Raw genomic sequence first — 25677 nt, 5'->3', positions numbered from 1 at the left:
TCATATTTACCGCAAACAATGCGCTGTTACTTTAATTCAGCGCTTGCAGCGCAGCAACAATAGACTCGGTGTGGAAACGATCTCTGCACTGACGCACAGTTACTGGAACGCACTGCCGCACCGCAACCGTGTGCAGTGTGAACGCTTTAATCCATTAACATGAGCGCGGAAAATATACGCACCGCATACACAAATGCAATTTATAAACTTTAGTGACGATGTGACACTGCCTCGATTGTGCAAGTGACAATTCCTGTGTCAACTGTGCAGCGTGCAGCTCGCTTGTAGTGCAGACACGATGTGATTTGAAGCCATTTGCGCATTTTGAGAGGAAAAGAGCGCGCGCGGTGATTCACTCACGCTGTTTGTGAAATTACGTCTCACACAAGGCTTTCAAATTACTTTATAAGTTATTTAATGAAGAAATATGAGTTGCACCTCACCTTTAGCATTATAATTATTTCACCCGCGCCGGACAGAGACTGAGACGGTGCCGCTGCATGTCGTGCCAAACCTTCTCACGGCAGCGTCATCAGCTTGAGATCGGTTTTTTGAGATCAGCCTTTTTAGAGACCGCAGATCAATCATCCCAAAGTGATTATCGGCCAATAATGATCGGTAGCCGATCAATTGAAGCACCCCTAATATGTAATACAAAATAAGAAGCTGCTGAAATTATATACATGTTAAAATAAATACATAAATAATATATAAGTATAGATTTATAAATAAGTAAATAAGTAACTGATTAACTACAGTGGTGTGAAAAAGTTTTTGCCCCCTTCCTGTTTTTTTAATTGTTTGCATATTTGTCACACTTAAAAGATTCAGATCATCAAACTAATTTTAATTAAGAGGGGGGGGCAAATAATTTTTCACGTAGGGCCGGGCAGGTTTGGACAGCTTTTTTCCCTTAATAAATGAAATTATCATTTAAAAACTGCATTTTGCATTTACTTGCATTATCTTTGCGTAATATTAAAATTGGTTTGATGATCTGAATCTTTTAAGTGTGACAAATATGCAAAAAATTAAAAAAACAGGAAGGGGGCAAAAACCTTTTCACGGCACTGTAAATAAATAAATGTGTAAATAAAAATACATAGCTAAAGATGTATAAATAAATAAATAAAAATTAAGTAAATAACTAACTAAATAAATAAATACAAAAAAGTAAATGAATATTAATTTATTATAACGAGTAAAAAGAATAATGTACTTATTGCTGACATTAAATCAATTAAAAAAAACTTTCATTTATAAATACATTTTTTAAATATATATGCATAAGTAAATCAATGATAAAGTAAATAAATAACTGATTAACTACCTGAATAAATAAATTAATAAATTAATTAATAAAAATGGATTAATTAAAAATACATAAATATGCAATTATAAATAATAAAAAAATAATAACTAAATAATTAACTAACTGAATGTATAAATAAAAGCATAAGTAAAACATACATTTATAAAGAAGTAAATAAAAATTAATTAATTAAATAAGTAAATAACTAAATAAATGAATAGTTCTTTAATTTTTGCTGAAATTAAATCAATTAGATCATTAAATAAAAAAAAATACATACATTTCTAAATAAATGTAAATGTATAAACATGTTAATAACTAAGTAAAAAAACTAACTAAATAAAAACATTTATAAATACATAAATAATTTATTTATTTATTAGTTAATGCAATGTTTACCTGAATATTTTTAAAAAATATAGAAATAAATCAATGTTATTTTATTTATAGCAATACTCCCTTTAAAGTTATGTAAAATATGTGAAAACACATCATTTGTATATATGGCCAACTGTACAGAGTTATTAGTTGATTACACACTTTTTCTCCCTTCAGAAATGTTCACAGATACAGTTGTAGTGAATTCCAGAGGGATGGCAGGGAATGGGTGGGTGGTATCGGGTCAGGTCAGGGGGTCCAGACAGGCCAAAACAGCCCATTAAACACTCTTGCTCAGAAGACATAAATGTGAGGACAGAAAAAGAGGAATATAAAAGAATGCAAACAGGACGAATGTGGAGAGAGAGAGAGAGAGAGAGAGGGAAAGAGAGAGAGAGCTGCTTCTTGTGGCGATTGTCCTCATTAGCAGAAACTCCCTTTGTGACAGCACAAAGCTATGCTAAATATTGACCACACACAGACTCGCACTTTACAACAGCTCTCAGGGTGACACTCGCGGGGTAAAACTGCCACAGTAATTCTGCACGGGGAGAAAGACGAGTGAAACTTCCAACAGCTCACAACAACATAACAGCTTCAAATTATACAGTGTTGATAACCGTACAGGATTGATGTAACGCCATGTGCTCATTTTCTCCACTCTGCTATCTGGCACTAAATGAGCCGGGTCTGATTGTGGAGCATCTCGAGTCACAGACATCTGAATTGGAGAAACAGCATCTCTTACAGGATGGATAGTGAAACTGCAGGGTCCGGTGAGTACAGAAATGTTTCTTGAGCAGCGAATCAGCATATTAGAATGATTTCTGAAGGATCATATGACACTGAAGACTAGAGTAATGATGCTGAAAATTCAGCTTTGCATCACAGGAATAAATTACAGTTTAAAATATATTCCAATGGAAAACAGATATTATGAATTGTAATAATATTTCACAATATTACATTTACAATAGAAATTTTGTGATTTTTATTTTTTTTTTGTAAAATAATATGTGACATTTAAAATTAATTTTAATCATACACACACACACACACAATCAGACTTACTTTCTCTTGGTTTATGACAAAACCAGTCAAAAATAAAATTTAAAAAAAAGTAAATTCATAGATATGCTAAAATCGCCCACAATACCTTAACAACTTTTCATGGAGAAACATCAATCTTTAGAAAGCAGCATTGTTATTGCTAAAACTATAACATTATTCAAAATTCAGTTTTTGGTAATTGAAATGAAACTGAAATCTAATAAAATATAAATTGTAGATGGAGGTGAACTTAAACAAAAACAAAAAGCAAAACAGAAGTAAATAATTTTAAGTTGAAGAACTACATTGACTAAAACTAAAACTGAAATAAAAGCCTAAATAGAAATATTAAACTAATAATATAAAAATACAAGCTAATTCAAAATATTATTCAATATAAAGAATACTAAAAGAACGCTTTGTACTAATTAGTTGAGTCAAATTTCTAGAGTAATGAAATTTTGCTAAATCTTGACTTAAAATTATAAGTTCACTTTAGTTTAGTTTAGCCAAGTTGGATATTTAAATTATCTCAACAAATTGTTATAATTGCAGCAGCATTTTTTACAGTAAGAGTGTTCTGTATAATTTTTTTGTAATTCTTAAATGTCATGTTTAACTAAATCAACTGCGAAAGTGGAGTGCCTGGCACTAAATCAAACATTTAGTTGAATAACAAACCAACTGGCCTACGATTAACGGATAGACCACATATGTTCATAAAGAGCGGCTCTCGCTCTCTGTTTATCTCTGGCTCTTCTGAAGAGCACATATCTAAAGGAAATGGACAGCCACCTGGTGTGGGAGCATTTGAGCAGATTATGAGGCAGATCTAGGTGTCAAAGGTGTCCTCCATTAGCCTGAGCTCTGAAGCTGTGATTCAGCCGCAGCGTTACGTCACCTGCATTCGCCGCAACTTCCTCTGCATCCCATTTCCTTAGCCTAAAACAGACTGGGACAAAATAAACTCACCTTACAAGACCTCTGCTGTGTGTGTGGCCTATCAGGTAGACTATGAGCTGTGCTATTTAAAAAACACTCGAAACCAAAAGGTTGATGATCAGTGTGACTTACTTCAGTTTTTACTAGCAATGTAGTTTCACTGATAGGTAGTTATAAACAGAAAAGATCAGATGTGATTCAGAAATTACTATTTGTTTATTCTGAGGAGCTTCACTGAAAAGTTCATTAATGATCTGATGCACTTTGTTGTTTCCAAAGATGTCCACTGTCCATCAGCACTGGGATATAAGAGCAAAGGGCAGAGGCTGATGGGTCAAGGGTCAAAGGCCAGAAGGGTCATTACTCGCTGCTTAATTGGTGGATTACCCCAGCTGCATGCTCACAAGGACACACACAGATTAGAGAAACTAGCACTGGATTAACTAAATCTGTCTGCAGAAGAAAAATAATTTTTTTTTACGGTTTTCATGAATAGGTAGAGTTATAAAATTCAGCAACAATGTTCAACAAAACAAACATGATATTGCAGACTGACATACATGATTGTGACAAATATAAATATATGTCAGTGCATAATGTTTACAAGATACAAATCATACAATAAAAATACATAAAATAAAATAAAATTATTGCTCTATTGCTCAGCAAGGCTGCATTACATTAAAAACAGCACTATTGTGAAATATTATTACAATTTAAAATAACTCTTTTCTATTTGAATATATTTTAAAAAGTAATTTATTCCTGTGATGGAAAAGCTGAATTTTCACATGATCCTTCATAAATAATTATAATATGCTGATTTGATGCTCAGAAACATTTCTGATTATTATCAATGATGAAAACTGAAGGAAAAAAAAGTGCTGCGTAATATTTGTTTGTAGAAACAGTAATACAGTTTTTCAGGATACTTTGATGAATAGAAAGTTAACAAGAACAGCATTTATTTGAAATATAATTTTTTTGTAACATTATGAATGCCTGTACTGCCAGTTTTGATCAAACTAATTCCAGAGGCGGACAAAGTACACAACTCCATTACTTAAGTGTAGAAATGTAGTGGAGTGAAAAGTACAATATTTGTCTTTCAAATGTAGTGAAGTTAAAGTCATAAGTTTCCAGAAAAAATAATACTCAAGTAAAGTACAGATACTCAAAAAGTGTACTTAAGTACAATACTCAAGTAAATGTACTTAGTTACTGTCCGCCTCTGACTAATTCATCCTTGCTGAAAAAAGGTATAAATAATTTAAAAAAAAAACATTACTGGTCCCACACTTTTGGTATAGTGTAAATTCAGTTCATGTCAGGAAATGAATCAGCTCACTTACTTCCACAGTGTCACATTCTGACCTGTGCATTTCGGCTGACTGTGCGTCTGCACTGCAGAATGACTGCGCTCATGTTTTAGTGTCGACTGCTACAAGAACTTCATTAACAACCCAGTGCCATCCGTGCGCTCCGGCAGGCTGCAGCACGCCGTTTTATGCAGTGATTTGACAGCTAAAGCTCGATATATCAAAGTAATCCTTATAATCGTACCATGAAGAGGAAAAATCTTTGGTCATATATAATGAAACCTTTAGTTATCATTTGGTAATTTATTGCTAGTACAAAATGCAATTATAAGAATGAACACAAGTACCGACAAGCCAACATTAACTAAAAATAATATCACTGCACGTCTAAGTGTTCATATGATTCCCAGCCAAAATTAATAAGCAACATATTATTAGTGGTGCTTGTTTAACTTTGGTGCACAACTCGTTCCATACGAAATTGTTGCTAAAAACAAAATACCTCAAATTGTGCGGCTTGTTAAGAAGAAATGTGCTCTTAATTTTAATGATGCATGATTTTTGCCTGATGGAGGAAAAACCACAAAATAATTCATAGATTTACATTAAAGGAAGGACTTGTACCATATTTACAGATCAAAATATCATGAATACTTATGGGTGAGCTCTTTTTAATGAATAAAAATAATATTTAATAATACTTAATATCCTAATGATTTTTGGCATAAAAGAAAAATCGATAATTTTGACCCATACAATGTATTTTTGGCTATTGCTACAAATATACCCCAGCGACTTAAGACTGGTTTTGTGCTCCAGGGTCACATATATATATATACAACTACTAAAAGTATTGTCAGGATCATGGACTGTCTTGTCTTATGTTTTGCCCCGGTTTCTGTTCCCTTATTTGGTCATGTTCCTGTCCTCGTTTTGTTAATTAGTTGATTAGTCATCCCATACACCTGTGTTTCCCCAATCATCCCCTGTATTTAAGTCCTTGTCTGTCTCTGTCGGTTCTACTCGTTATGTTGATGTGTTTCCTGCTGTCCCCAGTATTGATGTACCCAGTGTTCCATGGATTAAAAGCCTGTTTTCATTTATTCCTCGTCTCCATCGTTCCTCGCCATCACAGACTGTGACAGAAGAACCGACCGATAACGGTTACCTCCGTGTTCTCCCCTCCGTTTGTTTTCTTGTTTTTCTCAGTGTTTTTGTTTCCGTTGTGTTCCTCCTATGGGTCCCCTCTTCCGCCTGGAATAGATCCACTCCGGACCCAGAGCCCAGCCCATCATCTCCCCGTTGTGCGGAGCTAAAGCCTGAGCCCACCGATGACGGAGAGCCAACTCCCGCCGCGATCTACAAGCCAGCGCAATGCCGAGCAACTGAGCGGAGGATCGCCCTGGAAGTAGAGCCCAAGCCGTCAGACCAGGTCCAAGAGCCAGCGACAATACCCGTCCACGAGGGAGAAAGCCGCGGACGGTGTGAGCGTGGAGAGGAGCTCCGCCCCCTGCACCGCGGCTGAGTCCAGTCCAGAGCGCCCTCCAGTGCCAGCTCCTCGTAAGCGCCCTCAAGTGTCCACTCCTCCTGAGCGCCATCCTGTTCCCGTGTTCTGCCTAGAGGGGGCTTCTGATCCAGAGTTAAGCCCTGAATGCCCAGAGACGCACAAATAGTCCTCCTCCTCCCAAGTTCCCACCTACGCCTCCCTCTGTTGTTGCTACGGTGCGAGGACGCACCTTCCGGGAGGGGGCGTAATGTCAGGATCATGGACCGTCTTGTGTTCTGTTTTGCCCCTGATTCTGTGCCCTTATTTGGTCATGTTCCTGTCCTTGTTTTGTTGATTAGTCATCCCATACACCTGTTTCCCCAATCATCCCCTGTATTTAAGTCCTAGTCTGTGCAGTCTGTCTCTGTCGGTTCTACTCGTTACGTTGATGTGTTTCCTGCTGTCCCCAGTATTGATGTACCCATCGTTCCGTGGATTAAAAGCCTGTTTTCGTTTATTCCTCGTTTCCATCATTCCTCGCCATCACGGATTGTGACAAGTATATCCAATCTTACCTGCATACTAATATATGTATAGCAAATCTCAACTGCTTGATTGGTACTGGATGTTGTTGAAAAATTAAATTTATTATCACCTAGCAATATATTCAAAGTTAGATATATAGTAGGCTACATCTTTGCATGCATAAAGCTATATATATGGCAAATCTCGGCTACGTGATTGTTTACATTGTCAGTGAAGGGGTAAAAAGTTATAAACTATGAGAGCGAGCGCAAAATAAGGGATAGGCGTAAAATACCTGAGATTTGCTTAGGGCCCCCAAATCACTAAGTCCGCCCCTGTTGATTGAATAGCTTTTGTAACTTTAATAAGGATCAATCTTTATTTTATAAAGTCAAATATGCGATGTTATTTTACATTTGATTACTTTATTCAATTTCTGTACCTAAAAGCTAATGTGAGACCGACCTAAAAAAAACCCTGAAAAGCAATGTTTATTTTATTTGTATCTTTTCTGTGTTGTATTAATTTGTGATACAAACCGAACCGTGAGTAATTTGAACTGTTACACCTAGTGTTGTCACGGTACCAAAATTTCAGTATTCGGTACCAATACCAGTGAAAATCCACGGTTCTCGGTACCAAAGCAAAACACAAAAACATGCTAATTGAACAACATTTTTATTAATAACGTTAAACAAAAATTAAATGTACAAAACCAATGCCATTCCGAGGATAAAATACGCATGTTTTGGCGGGGTTGCCCTTGTAAATTTCGCATTCCAGGGGCTAAATATCACGTTAATGGGGTCGTTTTTCAACCCGCGGACATGAAAAACAACCCGTGGAGCGGCAACAGTGTTAAAGCAGCCCAATTCCGCGTGAAAACTGCGGACTTGGCAACAGTGGAAGAGGATAGCTTTCGGATAGCGCATCAAGAACCGGGTTGACCGGGTGATCGGTACCACCGGTACTTAAAAAAAACTGGTACCGTAACGTTTTCATTTTTTTAGTACCGACTTGGTACCGAAATACCGGGTCTTTTGACAACACTAGTTACACCCCTAATATATATGGTTTAGTCACATAGGGCAATACATTATTTTTTTTGTAAAGCAGCTTTGATACAATGTGTATTGTCAAAAGCAGTATATAAATTAATTTGATTTAAAAATTTGACTCTTTTGCCAGTAAAGTACCATCCAGAACATCCTAGCAACCGCATAGCAGCGCACTGACATCCGCTCTGAACGTCCTAGAACAGGCGAGCACCACATTTCTACAAAAATTCTTCACAATTTCTTCAGAAAATGTAAAATCTAGTTTGAAAAATAAAGAGCAGGCATGGCGAAATGACGTGCATGACTGACAAAGATAGCTAACGTGCACATGTGACGACAGACTTGAGTTTCTCCAGAGACAGATCCATCCATCCACTGAAGAATGCTAACAAATTACCCACACTTCACTCAGTCTGCATAAAGACAGCTTATTTGTCCTTGTCTTTCTCTTTTTTTTTAGAATTCCATCAGCTTTTTATTTGATCATTTTCTGGCTAAATGAAAAAAATAGTTATAAAATAGTTGAATAACTTTGTCACAAAGTTCTACCTAATCCACCTTTCTTTCTGGACTTGGACCGCATATGAAACTCAATAGCCACACTAGCTAGCATTACAAAAGCGTGACCGTCTACTTTAAAGGTCATTGTTAACAGTAGTGTCTGGTCCGCAGGTGCGTGAAACAGCTGTTCCCCACAATCATAGTGTGAAGTTTATATCAGTTATGAGCAGGAAACCAGATAGGCATTATGCTAAGAGCAGGTTAACATTATAAAGGGGAGCTAAACAGATGTGTTTGGACACGATAAAGCCACTATGAGTTATCAGGAGACATTTTCCTCCATCGAAACAATTTAAAATCAAACTAACCATGCTTTTTATTACATTTAACCGCATTATGTTACCCGTGCTTTGGAGCTGTGATGATGTTATACAAAGAAAACATTATTTTACATGCTAATCTCCACAAGCTTATCAGTCTAATTCTAGAAAGTATGACGTACATGCACACAGTGACTTATTTCATGTACGTGCACAAATGTGCATAAAAACCACAACACAATGTCTGTAAAAATAGATGGACAATGTCTCTGTATGTTCAGTAGCTGCTCAGTTCAGTGGTTCGTTGCAGCTCAAGCACTCGTTACTGCTGATTGCTGGTATTTTGTTTTTTAATTAAAACACAAAGCTCTGTTGTTTGAGATGCTGCAGGGCCCCTGTGGAAAGAGGGAGAGTTGGGGCCGCAGATAGGATGTTGTTGCAAATCAAGGCTCTGAAGGTTCAGATGTCCACTTGTGTTTGCGGGTAAAATAACTTTGAAAATGTTCACTTTGGCTTACTCAACATAGATAAAAATAGAGATTAGGAAATATACACTGGCATAAATAAATATAAAGAAAACATGATATAGGCCTAATCAAAAACAACACATGATCCTCACAAAACCTGTAAAAAACAGGGCATATTTTACCTTCCCGCCCCCCAAAAAATATTAATTGCATAAAGAAAATATATATTTTTTTGCATTTTAAAATTATTTTGTGATGTGCATTTAATATGTAATATTAATTATATTTATATGTTTTTAACTTTTACCCCCAAATTCTTACAGTAGTGAAATAAACATTATTACTCTTATCACTGTAATGCAAAAAATATATATGTCATGGTGTTTGTCACACTGCCGTTATATTTTATGTTGACTTTTTATTACTGTTTTACATTAATGAGAATCACTCCTCCATAAAATGTGCTGCACAACAAATGAATATTTGGGTTGAACTGTTCTGGAACAGTGTTGTAAATACAACTTAACCACTGATTTCTAGTCGTGTCCTCTTTTGGAAGACCAAACAAAGTAGTTTCGCTTTTATTAATGTTTTACTTTAATGACAATAACCATTGAAAATAATGGGAATGACAAAAAAGGAAGTTTGCATAAAGAAAATGAAGCCCATTTTAGAAACATATTGAATTTTTAGCACTGAAATATTATTTTGTGTTATGTGATTAATATTAATATATATATTAATATATGTGATTAATACTCTTACAGCAGTGCAATAAATATTATTACCGTTGAAAATAAATAAATAAATAAAACCTTTTCTACAAAAATATATGAAGTGTCACAGCATTACAATTAGTACTATTTAAAATAAAGAAATAAAAAAAATTGAAAGAAAAATATAAATATTGGCCTTTTCGACACCGATTATGCGAGCAAAACAGGCAAAGAAATGTAAATGTATGTGTAAAGCCAAAACCTCTCAACAAGTCTCTCAGAAACCTGTGAAGAGTTAAACCTTGAATACATGTACAGTATAAAGGCCACCTGAATACAAAAAAACATGATCTTTCAGAAATCATTCTCTTTCCTTAAAGAACATCATAAAATAGATGATAAACAAAATAAAAAGATTATTTTTTGTGCAAGAATATTGTTATTCAGCTTACAAACCCAGCTTCTATTGATGACTTACATTTCTTTCATGCTGACCTAACTCCCAAGGTCAAGTTCAACATTAGATTGTGCATTAAATTTGCCAATGAGCTATTCCCATACCACCGTGAAGTATTTGATTTTATTTGCCATGGCAACAAAACCACACTAGACAACAAATAACCTGTAGGGTGGACCCTAGGGTGGGCTATACCACATGCCAGATACTCCCTTACAGTATCTGCCATCTAGCTGTAATGTTTAGCTCCAGCAGCCGTGTGTCTCCAGTGATCTTAACAAAAAGCTCTTACTGACTGCAGCATAATAAAGCAAACAGTGTATGGCATGTTCTACTATATATGGCCATATGTGTGAACGCCTGCAAGAGCGAACAGCCAAATCTGTGCCAATGGTGATTACATTTGCAAAGCATATGACTCTCGTTCACCATGTTAGCTGGTGTATGCTGCTGTTTTTTGAGTTTACTGCACTGTGCACACATCTGGGGTGTGGTAGACTAGTGTCTACAGATCAAGATAGGTAAATCGAATAAAATAATTAAATTCACTACCATTCAAATGATTGGTGTCAGTAAGATTTTTCATGTTTTTGAAAGAAGTTTTTTTAAGTCCACCCTTCTTTAAGTATTCTTTAAGTTCACCCAGGCAAAAATACTGTTAAAAAAAAAACAATAATACTGTTAAATTTTATTATAACTTAAATTAAATGTTTTCTATTTGAATCAGTGTTATTGTAGTGTATCAATGAGATACTATTATAGTTTTTATTATTATTTTGAAATACTCTGTCTTTATATTTTCCATTTTCATTTTAGTTTTAATTAAAATTTCAGTAATTTTATTGCGAGTTATTGTGGATTTTAGTATTTTTCTTTTATATATATATATATATATATGTCCGTATACTTTTTATTTTTCAATTTTCAATTTTCAATTTTTATTTCAGTTTTAGTTTTAGTTATTTTAGTACATCAAGGTATATTTAAAACAAAAACAATCTATGTAAATTCAAATAAGAAATGTTGCCTTGTCAATAGTTGAAATAAAAAAAGTTTATTTTATATTTTATTTCATTCCAGTTAAAATGTTTTTATGGTTTTCATTTTAATTTTAGTTTTAAGTGATTTGAATATATTTTTAATTGAATATTGAATATATTGAATTTTAATCGAGTATTGAATATATATTTTTAATATATACTTTAAAAAAATTATTATTAAATATAATTAATTAATTATTTATTTATTTGAGTGATGGCAAAGCTGAATTTTCAGCATCATTACTCCAGTCTTCAGTGTCACATGATCCTTCAGAAATCAGTCTAATATGTTGATTTGCTCAAGAAACATTTCTGATTATCAATGTTGGAAACAGTTGTGCTGCTTAATATTTTTGTGGAAACATTGATATATATTTTTTAGGATTCTTTAATGAATAGAAAGTACAAAACTTTTTATGATAAAATTTAACGCATCCTTGCTGAATAAACTTTCTTTCTTTCTTTCTAAGAAAAAAATCTTACTGACCCCCAACTTTAACAGTAATGTATATAGAATTAAAAAATTCTCTATCTATCTATCTATCTATCTATCTATATATATATATATATATATATACATACAGCAGGTATTAATAAGTTGTTAATAAAAATATTAAAGTGTTCACTGCATGCTTAGAGAAATCCAGACCGCTCTTAGTGAATCTGCAACATCTCACGCTAACATAACTCTATAAAACAATGAAAAGATCCTAACATAATGTCATTATCCTGTCATTTCCCAGATACTGCAGAGTCATGTTCGGTATGACCACATCAAGCCTGTTGCTTTGACAGTATCGCAGACACACATGCAGATAATTGGACATTGTGCGGGGCCGTCGCCAGGAGCGAAGACTCCGTAACCATGGAAACAACATTAATGTTCTCCACAAATCTGAATCAGAAATATGAAGAGTGTTCTGGAGCATTCAGAAGAGAAATGACAAGGTAAGCCTTGCCTTAAGATGACGCACTGCACAAAATCAGTTTTTTCCAACTAAATTTGCCTGTAATTCCATGCCTGATAAATGGTGACTGTGATATATTCACAACAGCCAAAAATATGAAATCAATCTTAAAACCCGATAACGCGCATCTGCAGTCCCTGGCAAGAAGGCCTGATAATAAGTGTGGTGAATTTCCAGCTGAGTGCAGACGGGATGTTTTGGGGAGTTTGAGCATTTGGGCCGTTTCGCGTGTTCTCACAGAGGTTTTAAAAGCAGAAAGCTGAGAGTTTGTTCCCTTCATGGTGGATCTGTATGGATAATGGATTCTCCTCAGCAGTGAAACTGTATTCCGTACACAACCTGAGCGAAATTCCTGGTGGACTGGGAGAGGCTTTTTTCTCCTCGTTGTTGTTTAGGGTTTGTGGCATCTCCCGGACTTGAAAGCCAAAATGAAACAATCCGAGCAACGCTATTTCCCCACACCCGCATTAAAACACACTTTCCACTACGGTCAGACACATTGCATGTTTTATTTCGATGTGGGTTGCCATGGTGACGAGAGCAACAGAGCAAATACAGTGGCTACTCACAAGCCCCTCTTGACACGACTCATACCCTCACCCCGCCAAACACTCACAAGCCCAGCGCTGACAACAAGAAACAAGCTGGTAACAGCGTAACCCGATTCATAAGAAAGACTTCACAATGGCCACAAAACAGTGGTCAATTTTCCTTATAGTGCTTAATCTTGTTCTGTACGCACAGTTCAGTAATACACAGGAGTGACAGCCGCATTGTGCAACTGAACTGACTCACAAAAATTCAGGTACTGACAACCGCATTTACAGAAATTTTACGCAGTGTGTACGGAACCGAGCTGAAAAACGAAATGTTAATGACGTATTTAAATATGTATTAAGAGTTGTCTCTCTCTTCTGTATGTGCGGTGCAAGAAATCACAGGGTACGTTTTGACACATTAGTGTTGCCAGATCTTGTAAGAAAAAAAACTAATAAGAACAAGTCCATAATAAACTCAAATCTAAACGCGTTATCCTGGAAATAAGCCACATACCAAAAAATTGAGACCTGCACCTGCCTACTTTATTAACTCCATAAACTGGATTGCTTTATGGGCCAAGTCCAAACCACAAGCCCAAAGACACTTAATAAGTGTCACTTATAATAAGTGGACACGGCAACCCTTCAAGAGCATGCTCAGTGAAATAGCCTTCCAAACATAAAGAAAACACGACGGCTCTGTCGACAGTGATTTGGTTAAAATCTCCAAATGTAATGAGTCTTTGTTAACTGTAATAATACTTCAGTTAAAAATAGCAGATACTAACCGCGCGAGACGCCCAAAATTTGCTATGGTAACAACAGTGTCAGTTGTTACCATAGCATCACATAGTCATCACAATTTCGAGAGTGAGTTCTCTTCTGTACACACACAAAACAATCATTTAGAGGATTCACTCCCATATTTAAATGCGGTTGTCAATCCTGGATCTTTACAGTGTGTACAAGGCCAATGAGAAATATAGTGTGGCTGAGGCCCTGTTCACACGGCAGCAGAATACAGTTGTCAGTCTTGTTTTTGAGCCATTAATATGGTTGCGTTTACGAACATCTTAGTTATTTACAGGAAACCCAAACACTGACCATGTGAACATAACCTTATATACTTATAATACCTGACAACAAACCACCTCAGATGACGTGCATTTACCTTCTCTCATTGTCATCCAGGTGGGCAAACAGCACGTTCTTAGAGATGGCTTTGGCCAGGGCGGTCATTGTCTTGTAGTCCTTTGGAATGACCTATAACCAAAGAAAACAATAAGTAGATGACCACTTATAAAACAAACAAATTATAAGGTTTTCCTAACATTTTGAAATTTCTGCATATTTCCTCAATTAATTGTGAGCGTTGTGTTGTGAAAAATGTGCTTCCATGATGATCCTAGAGTGTTGTGGATGTTGCTAGCCAGTTGCTCATGTGATCTGAATCACTTTTCAAGCACGTTACTAAGCAGTTGCTAAGGTGCTGCTACAGAAGGTGGTTACTTGCTGGCCCAAGTTAAAAGATCCCAACCTCAATTTTCTATGATATTCTGGTCTCCCTTTCACCAGTTTTATATACATCAGGCAAAATTTTTATTGCCTTACAGAATTAATAGCAATCCTCAACGAGATGATGATTTAAGGAATCATTCACATTCATAGCACAAATGGTGCAGGATGTGTTATGAACCAATGTTTAATGCTTGGGGTTTTGGGTTTGCTGAGAAAATTATCAAATGTGCATCATCAATCACCACTAATTATTGAAGTTAACATTAACATGAACTAACATTAAAACAATTAAAAATCATTTTCGTTCATTGAAATAAATGAGGGAAAAAAAGATTAGATGAAACATTTAAATGTAAAAAAAAAAAACTTGCCTTGTCAACTAATTGAAATACATAGGTTTAAAATGAAGTACTAAAATTACTAAAACTGAATTAAAAATAAATGAAAGCTATATAAAAATGTAAAAAATTACAAAAGCACATAAAAATGACTAAAGTTAAAATAAGTTAAACTAAAAAAATTTAAATGAAAACTGAAAATATAAAATAGTATAATAAATATAACAAAATGCTAATTAAAAATATTAATAACTATTGTAATTGTATATAAATAATACTAAAATAACATTCAACCTTATTTACATACTTTAAAATGTTCCTATTATTGTGCACAATTCATCAGTGCATGTTATTCTAAAGAAAAATACATTCATAGGATTTTCTGACTTTTCTTTTCTGCTAGAGGTGCAGAAAAGGAAAACAATATTAAACAATAATAAAACAACCTAATCATCCAATCAAATCACACTGAATAAAATCCAGTCCTGCGTTACTTCCTGCTCAATATTCTTCACTCAGAAAAACCATATTATGGAAGTCAAATGTGATGTGAATGTCTATACTGAAAAAAACTATGTGAAATCAGAGCAGTGAATCTGGTCTATTACTGATGGTGCGACGGAGACAAATCCAAAACATCCTAAATAGCGTACTTGAAAATAATGCAAATTTAACTGCAGTTTTATTCAGAACTACAATGGCTATATAATCCAAACTAACCTTTCTGACATAGCTGACGGCATCCTCCTCTGTGTAGACCTCGGCGCTGACCCCACCTCTCCGGCACCGGGCCTTCACCACCGGGTTTGGAGGAGGAGGAGACACTTCATCATCGTGAGAGTCGGACTGAGAGTTGGACTTCTGACGGGCCATGATCTGCTTGCATTCTTCCTGTGGAGTGAGGAAGTGAATGACACGTATGATTAAACATCCGTTTGAAAACATCGAGAGGGTCGTGACCATCTGGATTTTCCTTCCCATCGCACAGGACACCCAAAAATCTGTGCAGTGTGAAAACAGTGGACACAAAGAGGGTGAAGCTCCCATTACAAATCACGATTACAGATCATAAAATCTAAAAGACTGAAACCTACTGTGAGCACAGAAAGCAGCCACAACAGCACTGAGATTTCACTGGCAGAGCCAGAGAGAGACAGTGAAAGATTCCCGTATGAAAGAGGGAAGAACAATAAAGCTGCATGCCACAGCACAAATGATGTGTGTGTGTGTGTGTGTGTGACACAACAAGATGTGTACTAGTCATATGGGGTGGACAGAAAAGCACTGACCCCTAATCATATTCATTACACATGACACATACAGTGTATACCGTATATATAGAACAACCAAATGTTTTAGTCATTTATTGTGAAAATGAATGTGAAAAATAAACTTATGGGGGGGGGGGACTTTAAGGAAATAAATGAACTGAATCTCTCATTCAAACAGAGTGAGCTGATATTGACAGAAATATCACTATATTACTATACTATATGCAATATTAAAGTCACAGCTAAATGTGACATTCATTATAGTGGGTTAATGGGAAGACTGTTATAATATTTTTAATGTTCTGTAATAGTTTAGGCAAATTTAGGCAAAATTTTACTGTAAAGCTGAATGGCTATATTTACTCATTTTATCTACAGAAAAGGATAAAGTGACATTTTTGAGTGTCAAAACTTTTCTATCCTACATATATTAAAGTTATGCACCATGCTATATCACAAGAGTCTGAGGGAAAAATAGGATGAAAAAAAAAACATGCCACTGAAGCGTATCTTCATTTCCAATTTATCCTTTTTGTTTAAACTTTTTTTTTTGTTTGTTTTATTTTTCCAAATGTAGAGAATATAAATGAATTTAATTTATTTCTTTATTTAATTTTTTTTACATTTCACATATAATATATTTGGATATTATGCAACATTTATTTTCAACCCACAGTTCTCATTCAAGTTTGATTTGTGGTCCTTCATGGCAAAAATTTTGCCCACCTCTGCTCTATAGTATTCTGGCCCCTATAAATCTGATATCAGTCTGTTAATTCCACAATTAAAAATTTTACAGCATTTAAAAGATAAAGTGTTTGTAAAATGGTCTCTCTCTAAAACATCCCAAGGCACAAATACCAAAGTGAAGGCAGTCAGATGCAAAGGAACAGCTGGGCACATGCCACACACACACACACAAATGCACACAAAACACACACATGCTCGCTCTCCAAAGCTTTAGACAGCCATCAACAGGCCTGTCCATGAAATAACACAGAAAGAGTCCAAATGTACTCTGAAATCTGTGAAATCAGAAAACATTTAAGACGATATGCTCATTAAGATCATTTCGCTCACCAATGCATCGATGCACATACTCAAACATAATATGAGAGCAAACCCACCACAAACACACAAAAAATTAGACTAGTGTCTATACAAACAATTCAAACATGAGGTTGTAATCATACACACTTTTATCAAATTAGGTTAGAACTTTAATGACACACAACCAAAAATGTTGTTGTCACAAGTATTTGCAAAAGATACTGATTTATCATCAAATCTGAATGACAATTTTGGATTGGAGGCCACAAAAACTGTAAACTGGACCATTTGGATTATTTATTTCATTGAACCAGTTTTAAAAAAGCATTTTTTTGTTCCATTATTGCAGTACAATTGCTGTTGTCACCTGTTCTGCTGTTGTTTACAGTTCTTTATTAAGATATTTATTTATTCATCAACAATAATGCCCCCAATATTAAAAACGTCTAAACTAAACAAAGTCATCAACAAATGCTTTCTGAATCAGTTTGACTGAATCATTACAAAGAATCAGTTCTAATGAAAGAATAATTTCTAAATTTGACCTCCCTGCACAAAAGAACTTAATCCACATATGGATTTCTTATGTCTAAGAAAGTCTACATATGTAATCTGTTCGGGTCAATAAGATTTTTTTTAATGTATAATGTTTTTAAATGTTTTAATTTTTTATGCTCCCCAAGGCTGTATTTATTTGATTAAACATACAATAAAACAGTAAAATTTTGAAATATTTGTACAAAAATCAAAATACCTGTTTTCTATTTACATATATTGTAAAATGTAATTTATTTCTGTGATCAAAGCTGAATTTTCAGCATCATTGCTCCAGTCTTCAGTGTCACATGATCCTTCAGAAATTTTATTATTTATTATTATTGTTGAAAACCGTTGTGCTGCTTTTTTTTTTGTTTTGTTTTTTGTTTTGTGGAAACCATAATATTTTTTTTCCAGGATTCATTGATGAATAGAAAGTTCAAAAGCATTTATTTAAAATACAAATCTTTTGTCAAATTAAAAATGTTTCAGTCGCTTTTGATCAATTTAATGTGTCCTTGCTAAATAAAAGTATTCATCCATTTAAAAAAAAAAAAAAAACTTAAATAATTAAAATAAAAAGTAAAAAGTAAAAAGACCCAAACTTTTGAATGGTAGTGTATCTTTGGGCTAAAAGGGGCCATATTTATGGCTAACCTCCATATACTGGCATTAGTATGCAACTGGTACATGAACAAGAGTAGAGGTCAAACGATTGATCAGCCGGCCGATTGATCAGCCGATTTTTGCCATTTTTTAATTAATCGGCATCGGCCGATTGTGCTATAAATTAGGCCGATTTATAGGCAGGCGCATCTGCGGGCAGCTAAGCGTTGTTGCGGAACGCCGGAGAATCTCTCTCTGGCTGCGTGAGACGGAGCAGCTCACACTCTGCAGCCGCTTCTTGTTCACACACAGCTTCAGCTAATGATGGCAGGGCAAAACAGACCGTTTCGAAAGCGTAATCACGATACGACAGACGGACCGCCACAAATAGATTTTCCAAAAGGCTTATACTTCCTTGAATAAACTGAGCACTGCACGTTTCAAAATTAAAATGCAGCACAGGTGTTTTTATATGAATGTATCTGTATGGGCTACTACTACTATTACTATCTTGTATCCTGCAATAATCATTTACTCAAACTCACTTTTATGAGATGAAGGGGAAGAAAAAAAAAGAAAATCGGCCAAACATATCGGTCAAAAAAATCGGCATCATATATCGGCCATCGGCTGCCCTGATTTCTAAATATCGGCATCGGCCAGTGAAAAACCCATATCGGTCTACCTCTAAACAAGAGGACACGTTATTAGCTGATGCTAATCTCAAATAGGCCAAATATTGGCCTAGCTGACATGAAGATCTTTCACTAAGAATCTTGCATCCCTTAGTAACATCGGTAAATTTCTATTTCTCCTTAAAAATTTCTCCTCGTGTTGCCTTGTGCCCTACATAAAGATTTTAATCCGGCACAGTTTTTATAGACAAAACATTCAGAAAAGAGGACAACCACAGTTAGGGTTGGGTACTGAAACCCGATGCCAATATGGCACCGGTACCTATGTAACCGGTATGTACTAGAACCGAATCAGAAAGCAGATTTCGGTGCCATTTAAATGCTTGAGCGATCGATTGAAATATTTGTTCTCTGAAACGTACGTAAGGATCACCGGCACCGCACGTGAAAAATAATTTCTCGACTGAGAAAATTCACGAAAGCAAGTCGAAAAGGTAAATGAGAGCATCCGAGGAGAGCGTGAATGCAGTAATTACACTTGCTCTGATGGCAGCATGTAGATACCGTTAGCTAGCTAAGATAAACATTCTTAAATTAAAATGCCTAAAGCTAGGGTGACCATACGTCCTCTTTTCCCTGGACATGTCCTCTTTTTGGACCTACAAAAATGCGTCCGGCCGGGATTTCTTAATTGCCCAAAATGTCAAGAGATTCGGCTGTTTTCTTAATCCCATTGCCGCCTGCTCCTGCAACATGTTTCGCTCCCGCGATTTTCGTGTCCAATCCTTTAAACATTCTAATATTGTGTATAATTTTGGCGCATCAGGGAGCCGCTCTCAGGATGCGGTGTATTTAAATATTTTTGAATGAGCGTTTGCGCTGTTTATTTTCACTTTTGATTTCGCGATCACACGCACTCTGTGTAAATTTGACCCTCTAACTCTAGCACTCTCTATTCTAATGCTACTTCTAATTTTATCTGCTTGTTTTTTTTTTTAAACTTGACCCTCTAACATTTGCACTCTATTCTATTTCTATTCTAACTACTTGTTTTATTTATAAAGAAGAGCCTCTAACACTAGCATTCTCTATTCTTTCTACTTATTTTCTTTTTATTTATTATAAATAATGACCTTCTAACACTTGCATTATCTATTATTTTTCTATTCTTTCTACTTGTTTTTTTAAAATTTATTATAAAAACAAAATAAGCAAAAAAAAAAAAAAAACCTTGCTATTTATACTGTTAGGCAAAGCCCCGCCCACGAACCCGCCCCCTACTGTCCTCTTTTTGAAAAACTAAAATATGGTCACCCTAGTTAAAATGATGTCAACACATAGAGTAACACTGCGTGTTTCTAAGCATTTCAGGGGACCTTTAAACTTATCCTGATTCCAAACCTGTATACATTCTCTTCTTCAGCAAAAGGGTCATAGCATTAACATAACAACTCGGGAAATGAGAGCATCCGAGGAGCGCGTGAATGCAGCAATTACACTTGCTCTGATGGCAGCAGGTAGATACCATTAGCTAGCTAAGCTAATCATTCTTAAATTATAATGCCTAAAGCTAAACTTCCCTTGTAATGACTTGCAATGAGAAGCATTTCTAAACCTGTTGTCCAACAAAAGAGAACACTATAACGTTTTTACTCCACACCTGCTTCCTGTTGTGATCTGATGTGGCTTCTTGTCACAGAATGAGGCAGAAAATATGTTCTATACTGTAAAAAGCATATGGTAAAAAGACTATGTTGATTAGCAATGGATTATAAATATACTTAATTATGATGAAAATACCAAAGATGGCTTGAATAACACAGATAAACTATACATTGCCGCAGTCGAGTTTTTATTGTCTTTGTTTGTAAACGTTTATATCTTCTGTTTACTCAGTTACAGCGATAGCAATGCCTTTATCCATATTAGCAAAGAGTATAGGGATTTCCTGAGTCCTATTACTTCTGTGATGCACATGTGGAGTTTCTGCGCGAGGGCACCCTCTGGCGTCCAGTATGAATGAAACAGACATTAAATGTGTTTATAGCGCTCAATAATGGCCAATCCATCCTATTTTGGATATTTATTTATTTTTATTTATTATTTTTTTTAAGTATCGGTTCAGGCACCATTTAGGCACCGGTACCGTTTTAAAAGTATCGATTTGGCACCGGTATTGTAAAAAACCCAAACGATACCCAACCCTAACCACAGTGTTAAGGGTGTATATCCTTCATCAGCCCGCGGATTTTCATCTTTCTAAATGAACAGAAAGTGCCAGACAGAGAGAATGTGTGAGCAATTAAACCCCATCTATGACTAAAACGCAAGTGGGTCAGTAAACATCATTCACCCAGCAGCTCAATGACACTAAATAACCCCAAAAACACAAGCTATCATCATGAGGAGAAGACAAGGACAGTCGCTCCCTTCTTGCAGACGTCTTGTGCTGCGTTCAGTATCAGCCCATCTGATCGCGTCTTATGAATACACAATCCCTTCGGCTGTTTGATGCTCTACCTAAACCAACAGTAGCTAAGCAGAAACGCATTCCTAACAAAAACTCGAGCCCAAAGCGTCTGCCAGTTTGAAAAAGCCTGTTGTTCCTGGAGCACATGATCAAAGAAGATGTTTAGTTGCTGCTGAGTGTGGATGCAAATACTGGCACCTCCAGCTAAACGAATGACTGCTGTGACTTTCATACGGTCGGTACACAGAGTCTGAGATTGGGCAACAACATCAAAAAACACCAGCATGCCTCCTAATTGTTTGCTGAGGGGGAACGGGAATGCTGATTATAGTACTGAACAACTGCAGCTCATTAAAATTCCTCTTACATAAAGCACACTACCGTCTGGGGTCAGAGTTTTTTTTTGTTTGTTTTTTTGAAAGAAATTAATATTTTGATTCAGTAAGGATGCAATAAATTTACTAAAAGTGGTGATAAAGATGTTACAAAATATAATGTTTTCGATTTAAAGAAGAATGCTGTTCTTTTGAACTTTCACAGTTTCTGCAAAAAAATATTATGCAGCACAACTGTTTTCAACATTGATATTCAACACTGAAGGATTTCTGAGAGTAATGGCTGCTGAAAATTCAGCTTTACAATCCCAGGGATACATATTCAAATGCAAAACAGTTATTTTAAATTGTAATAATATCTCAAAATATTACTATACAAGACTTAACAAAAAGACAAAAACAAAACAAAGACTTAAAGCATAAACAAACATTTTTACACGTCCTGAAGCAAATGTGAGTGTAAATTAGGGCTGCACAATTAATCGAATTTCTAATCGCGATTACAATTATGGATGCCACAATTACGTAATCGTTCAAAGCGGCAATTAATCGTTCAAAGTCCACTTATGTTATTCTGCACGCTTAAGATATGTTTTTTTCTTTCTACATGTTATCTTAAGGGTTTTTCCATTGTTTTAGTTTTAGTTTTAGTATAACATTATAATACCATTCATATTTTGACTTTTTTATCATTTAAAGAAGAAACCAATCCAATGTATATTTGACATTAATACTATAGAAAAGCACTAAATGTTTCTCAGTTAGAGTGTTTTCAGCTTGTTTATTTTCATATAAAAATACTGCATGCAGTTGCATCAAACAATGGTATAAACATCATTCAATGTAAATTGTGATAATCGTAATTAATAACCGCAATTTCAATTTCAAGGGAATAATCGACAATTATGATTTTTGTCATAATCGTGCAGCCCTAGAGTAAATGAAACATTTTTGTTGCTAAAATGTTGAGGGTGGTTGCCAGGGCATTGCTATGGGGTAACTGGTTTTAAGTTGGTTGCTATGGTGTTCTGGGTGTTTTGTTTAGTTGAATACTTTCTGACTCAAGTCGGAAGAGTCATAAGTACGATATTCTGTTTTGTTGTCCTCCAGGCGAAAATTGTTAGCCTGATCAATTATAAAAGTAACAGCACACCTCTCCTTAAAAAAAAAACTAAACATGATTTGAGGCATCATAACAGTAATACTTGCCTTAGCTAACACTACTAATTAGCTTATATTTCAACAGATATTGTGTTAATACATAATCAGTGAAATAGGACAAAGATGTTCTAAATACTTCTTGAACAGTAGTGCCATGTTTGGGCTATTATTCATATTCTACATCTGTGCAACATTTTATTTTTTATTTATATGATTGTAAATTATGAATGTAGATAAATAATATCCTAACAGTAATACTTGCCTTAGCTCACACTACTAATTAGCCAAGATTTGAACAGATATTGTCTTAATAAATAATCAAAACATAATGAAACAGGACAACGGTGTACTAAGTACTTCTTAAAATTGTATTTAACCAACTATATTAAAAATAGGGAGAATACAGCAAAAAGTCATTTATTCTACATCAGTGTTTCTCAACCAGGGGGCCTCAAGGAGACTTAAATTGATTTGAATTTGAATTCATTTTAAAGGTGTAATTTCTAGACCTGGAAAAGTCGTGAAAATATTTTTTACAAATCCTTAAAATGCCATGTAAAGAGTATACATTTTTGTATTTATGATAAGCTCTAAAGTATTTAATCAGGTAGAAATGGTGAGTAAACCATTTTTAAAACTCCTTATCGTTAAACCTTTGAATATTGTTATGGACAGTGTGGGGCCTCGGAGTCAAAAAGGTTGAGAATCACTGAAGATTCTACATGAATATAATGAGTTGCATGCTTGGTTGCTGTAAACCTATGAAAGCCCTACTAAATTCAAAATCCATTTTAAAACTTGCAAACGAACTTTATCGATTTTTCACAGATCCTGATATAGTACATAAGTGTACCGTCCACTCATTTCACACACTCTGCATCTGCACAAGAAACCGATCAAAGGAGCACTATGGAAACCAATGATTTCTCGTTCCAAAACCTGCAATTAGTTCTATCTATCTATTGTGCTGCACTTGTCAATAATTAAGACAAAAAGAACATCAACCTCACTGTGAGCACTAGCACAATGACAGTTAATGATCGTGGATGTTTGAAAGAAGGAGAAGACGTTCATTGACACTGTATCACAGTGCATTCAGCCAGACTTTTTTCCAAAGCAACGTACAGTACATTAATTACAGGAACAATCCCCCCGGAGCATCCTGAGGTTAAGTGCCAGGCCAAATGGGACAGCAATGATCTCAATAACTCTCCAGCTCCGGCTTCTCCAGCTCCATGGAAATGAAGCGACATCCCAGATCCCTAACCATCACCCTTTCCGATGCAAATGCGCAACTTCTACAAACACAACCAGCAGCAGAGCAAATACAGTAAGAGTAACGCACCTTCTCCAGCTTCTCGAAGTGTTCCCGCAGGAACTTCACAGGCCGCTCGGGCTTGGCAATGCACAGGTTGACGATGCACTCTTTGAGGATCTGCTGTATGTTGTGTTTCTGCACGAACACCTCGCAGCCTTTCAGACTTTCATCTTCTTCCAGATTGGAGGAGGAGGTGGCCATCTTATCTTCTATCACTGCTACAGGAGAAAAGAGCAAAGGAGGGGGGCTGAGGAGAGATCTGCTTTCTTTAAGTCTGTGCGTCTTAAATAATAAGCTTGCCTGCTGACTGACTAATGAAATCCACAATATGCATCTATGCACTGTCAATACAAATACACAAACACAGTGCCTAGATAGATAAACATTGACATTATGACTAAATCACAGGCCATTCTTCTCTATGTTACACATTTACATTTCACTTCCGCCATTGATTCACATCAACCATCCAAAAACCACCGGCAACTGAAGCTTTAATATGCCATTTCGACCTATGCGTTCACGAAACCGATACCGCATTCAGTCGTGCGTTAAAAACGAAACGGCGGAGCGCTCGAGCATCCCTCCGTGATCACCTGTTTACGCTTTTATCGCAGCTTATTCGCTTCTAAACACAAACCTACGCGGTGAATAATTGGTTTTAGTCATTTATTATCTTGAAACCCGCATCTGTGGGTATATCAAGCTAAAACCCATGGTGTGTGTCACAGTGTTTGGTGTTAATTTGTCTTACCGTTATGAGACGGAGATGCAAGGCTTACGCTCCGGGATGCGGTTTGTTTGGTCCTGCTGTATGACGTCAAGCCGCCTCCCGATTGGACGCTGACATTAGTAGGCTACTCTTCAATAAAGTACGTAATTTACAAGATCAAAAAAGTCATATAACTGTTACGTAGGATGTTGATGGGTTGAGACAGATATGTTTTATTTTAGAATCATTTATTTATTTTCCATGACACGCTGCTGCAGCCAATCCGCGTCATTGTGCGGGTCTGTGCGTCACGCAGAATAGCGCGCATGCTTTCACGCGCTGGATATATCAGGCTCCGAAAATTCTTCAAAAAGAACACAAAGAATGGCCTTCTCAGCTGCCATAGCTGCAACTCTTGCGTCATCAGAACAGGGTGTTCAATGCACCACCGTTTCAGTTTAAAAAACGTTTTGCACCGTTTTGTCGGGGCTGAACGCAGGCCTGACCTCTGCAAACACTGATGCTTGGTGACTGAACACGTTTATATGCAGAGATGTCTGTGCTTGTGTCAATTTTTTTTTTCTTCTTCCAAGAAAATCTTCCAATGAGCAGCTATGGAACATAAAAAATGCATGATTAGGAAATAAT

General features: G+C 35.8%; 1 protein-coding gene across 3 annotated transcripts in view; it reads right to left on the bottom strand.

Annotated features, from left to right (window-relative positions):
• Positions 1-25330, bottom strand: part of LOC107718609 (cAMP-dependent protein kinase type I-beta regulatory subunit) — a 69199-nt gene extending 43869 nt beyond the window's left edge. Inside the window, exons 1-4 of one of the 3 annotated variants that reach the window (XM_016525775.1) lie at positions 25072-25330; positions 24345-24535; positions 15655-15825; positions 14250-14341 (exon numbers count right to left, since the gene is read on the bottom strand). In XM_016525775.1, coding sequence (XP_016381261.1) covers positions 14250-14341; positions 15655-15825; positions 24345-24518 — 437 coding nt within the window. In that variant the 5' untranslated portion in view covers positions 24519-24535; positions 25072-25330. Of the gene's footprint in view, positions 1-14249; positions 14342-15654; positions 15826-24344; positions 24536-24753; positions 24870-25071 lie in introns of those variants that run through there. The other 2 variants (XM_016525774.1, XM_016525773.1) reach the window with 2 other exon arrangements.
• Positions 25331-25677: the final 347 nt, after the last annotated feature.

This window comes from Sinocyclocheilus rhinocerous, unplaced genomic scaffold, assembly GCF_001515625.1.
Source record: "Sinocyclocheilus rhinocerous isolate Xijiao unplaced genomic scaffold, SAMN03320098_v1.1 scaffold182, whole genome shotgun sequence".
NCBI classification, from domain to species: domain Eukaryota; kingdom Metazoa; phylum Chordata; class Actinopteri; order Cypriniformes; family Cyprinidae; genus Sinocyclocheilus; species Sinocyclocheilus rhinocerous.
Note: the sequence above shows the minus strand (reverse complement) of the source record. Positions and strands in the feature narration are given on the sequence as shown.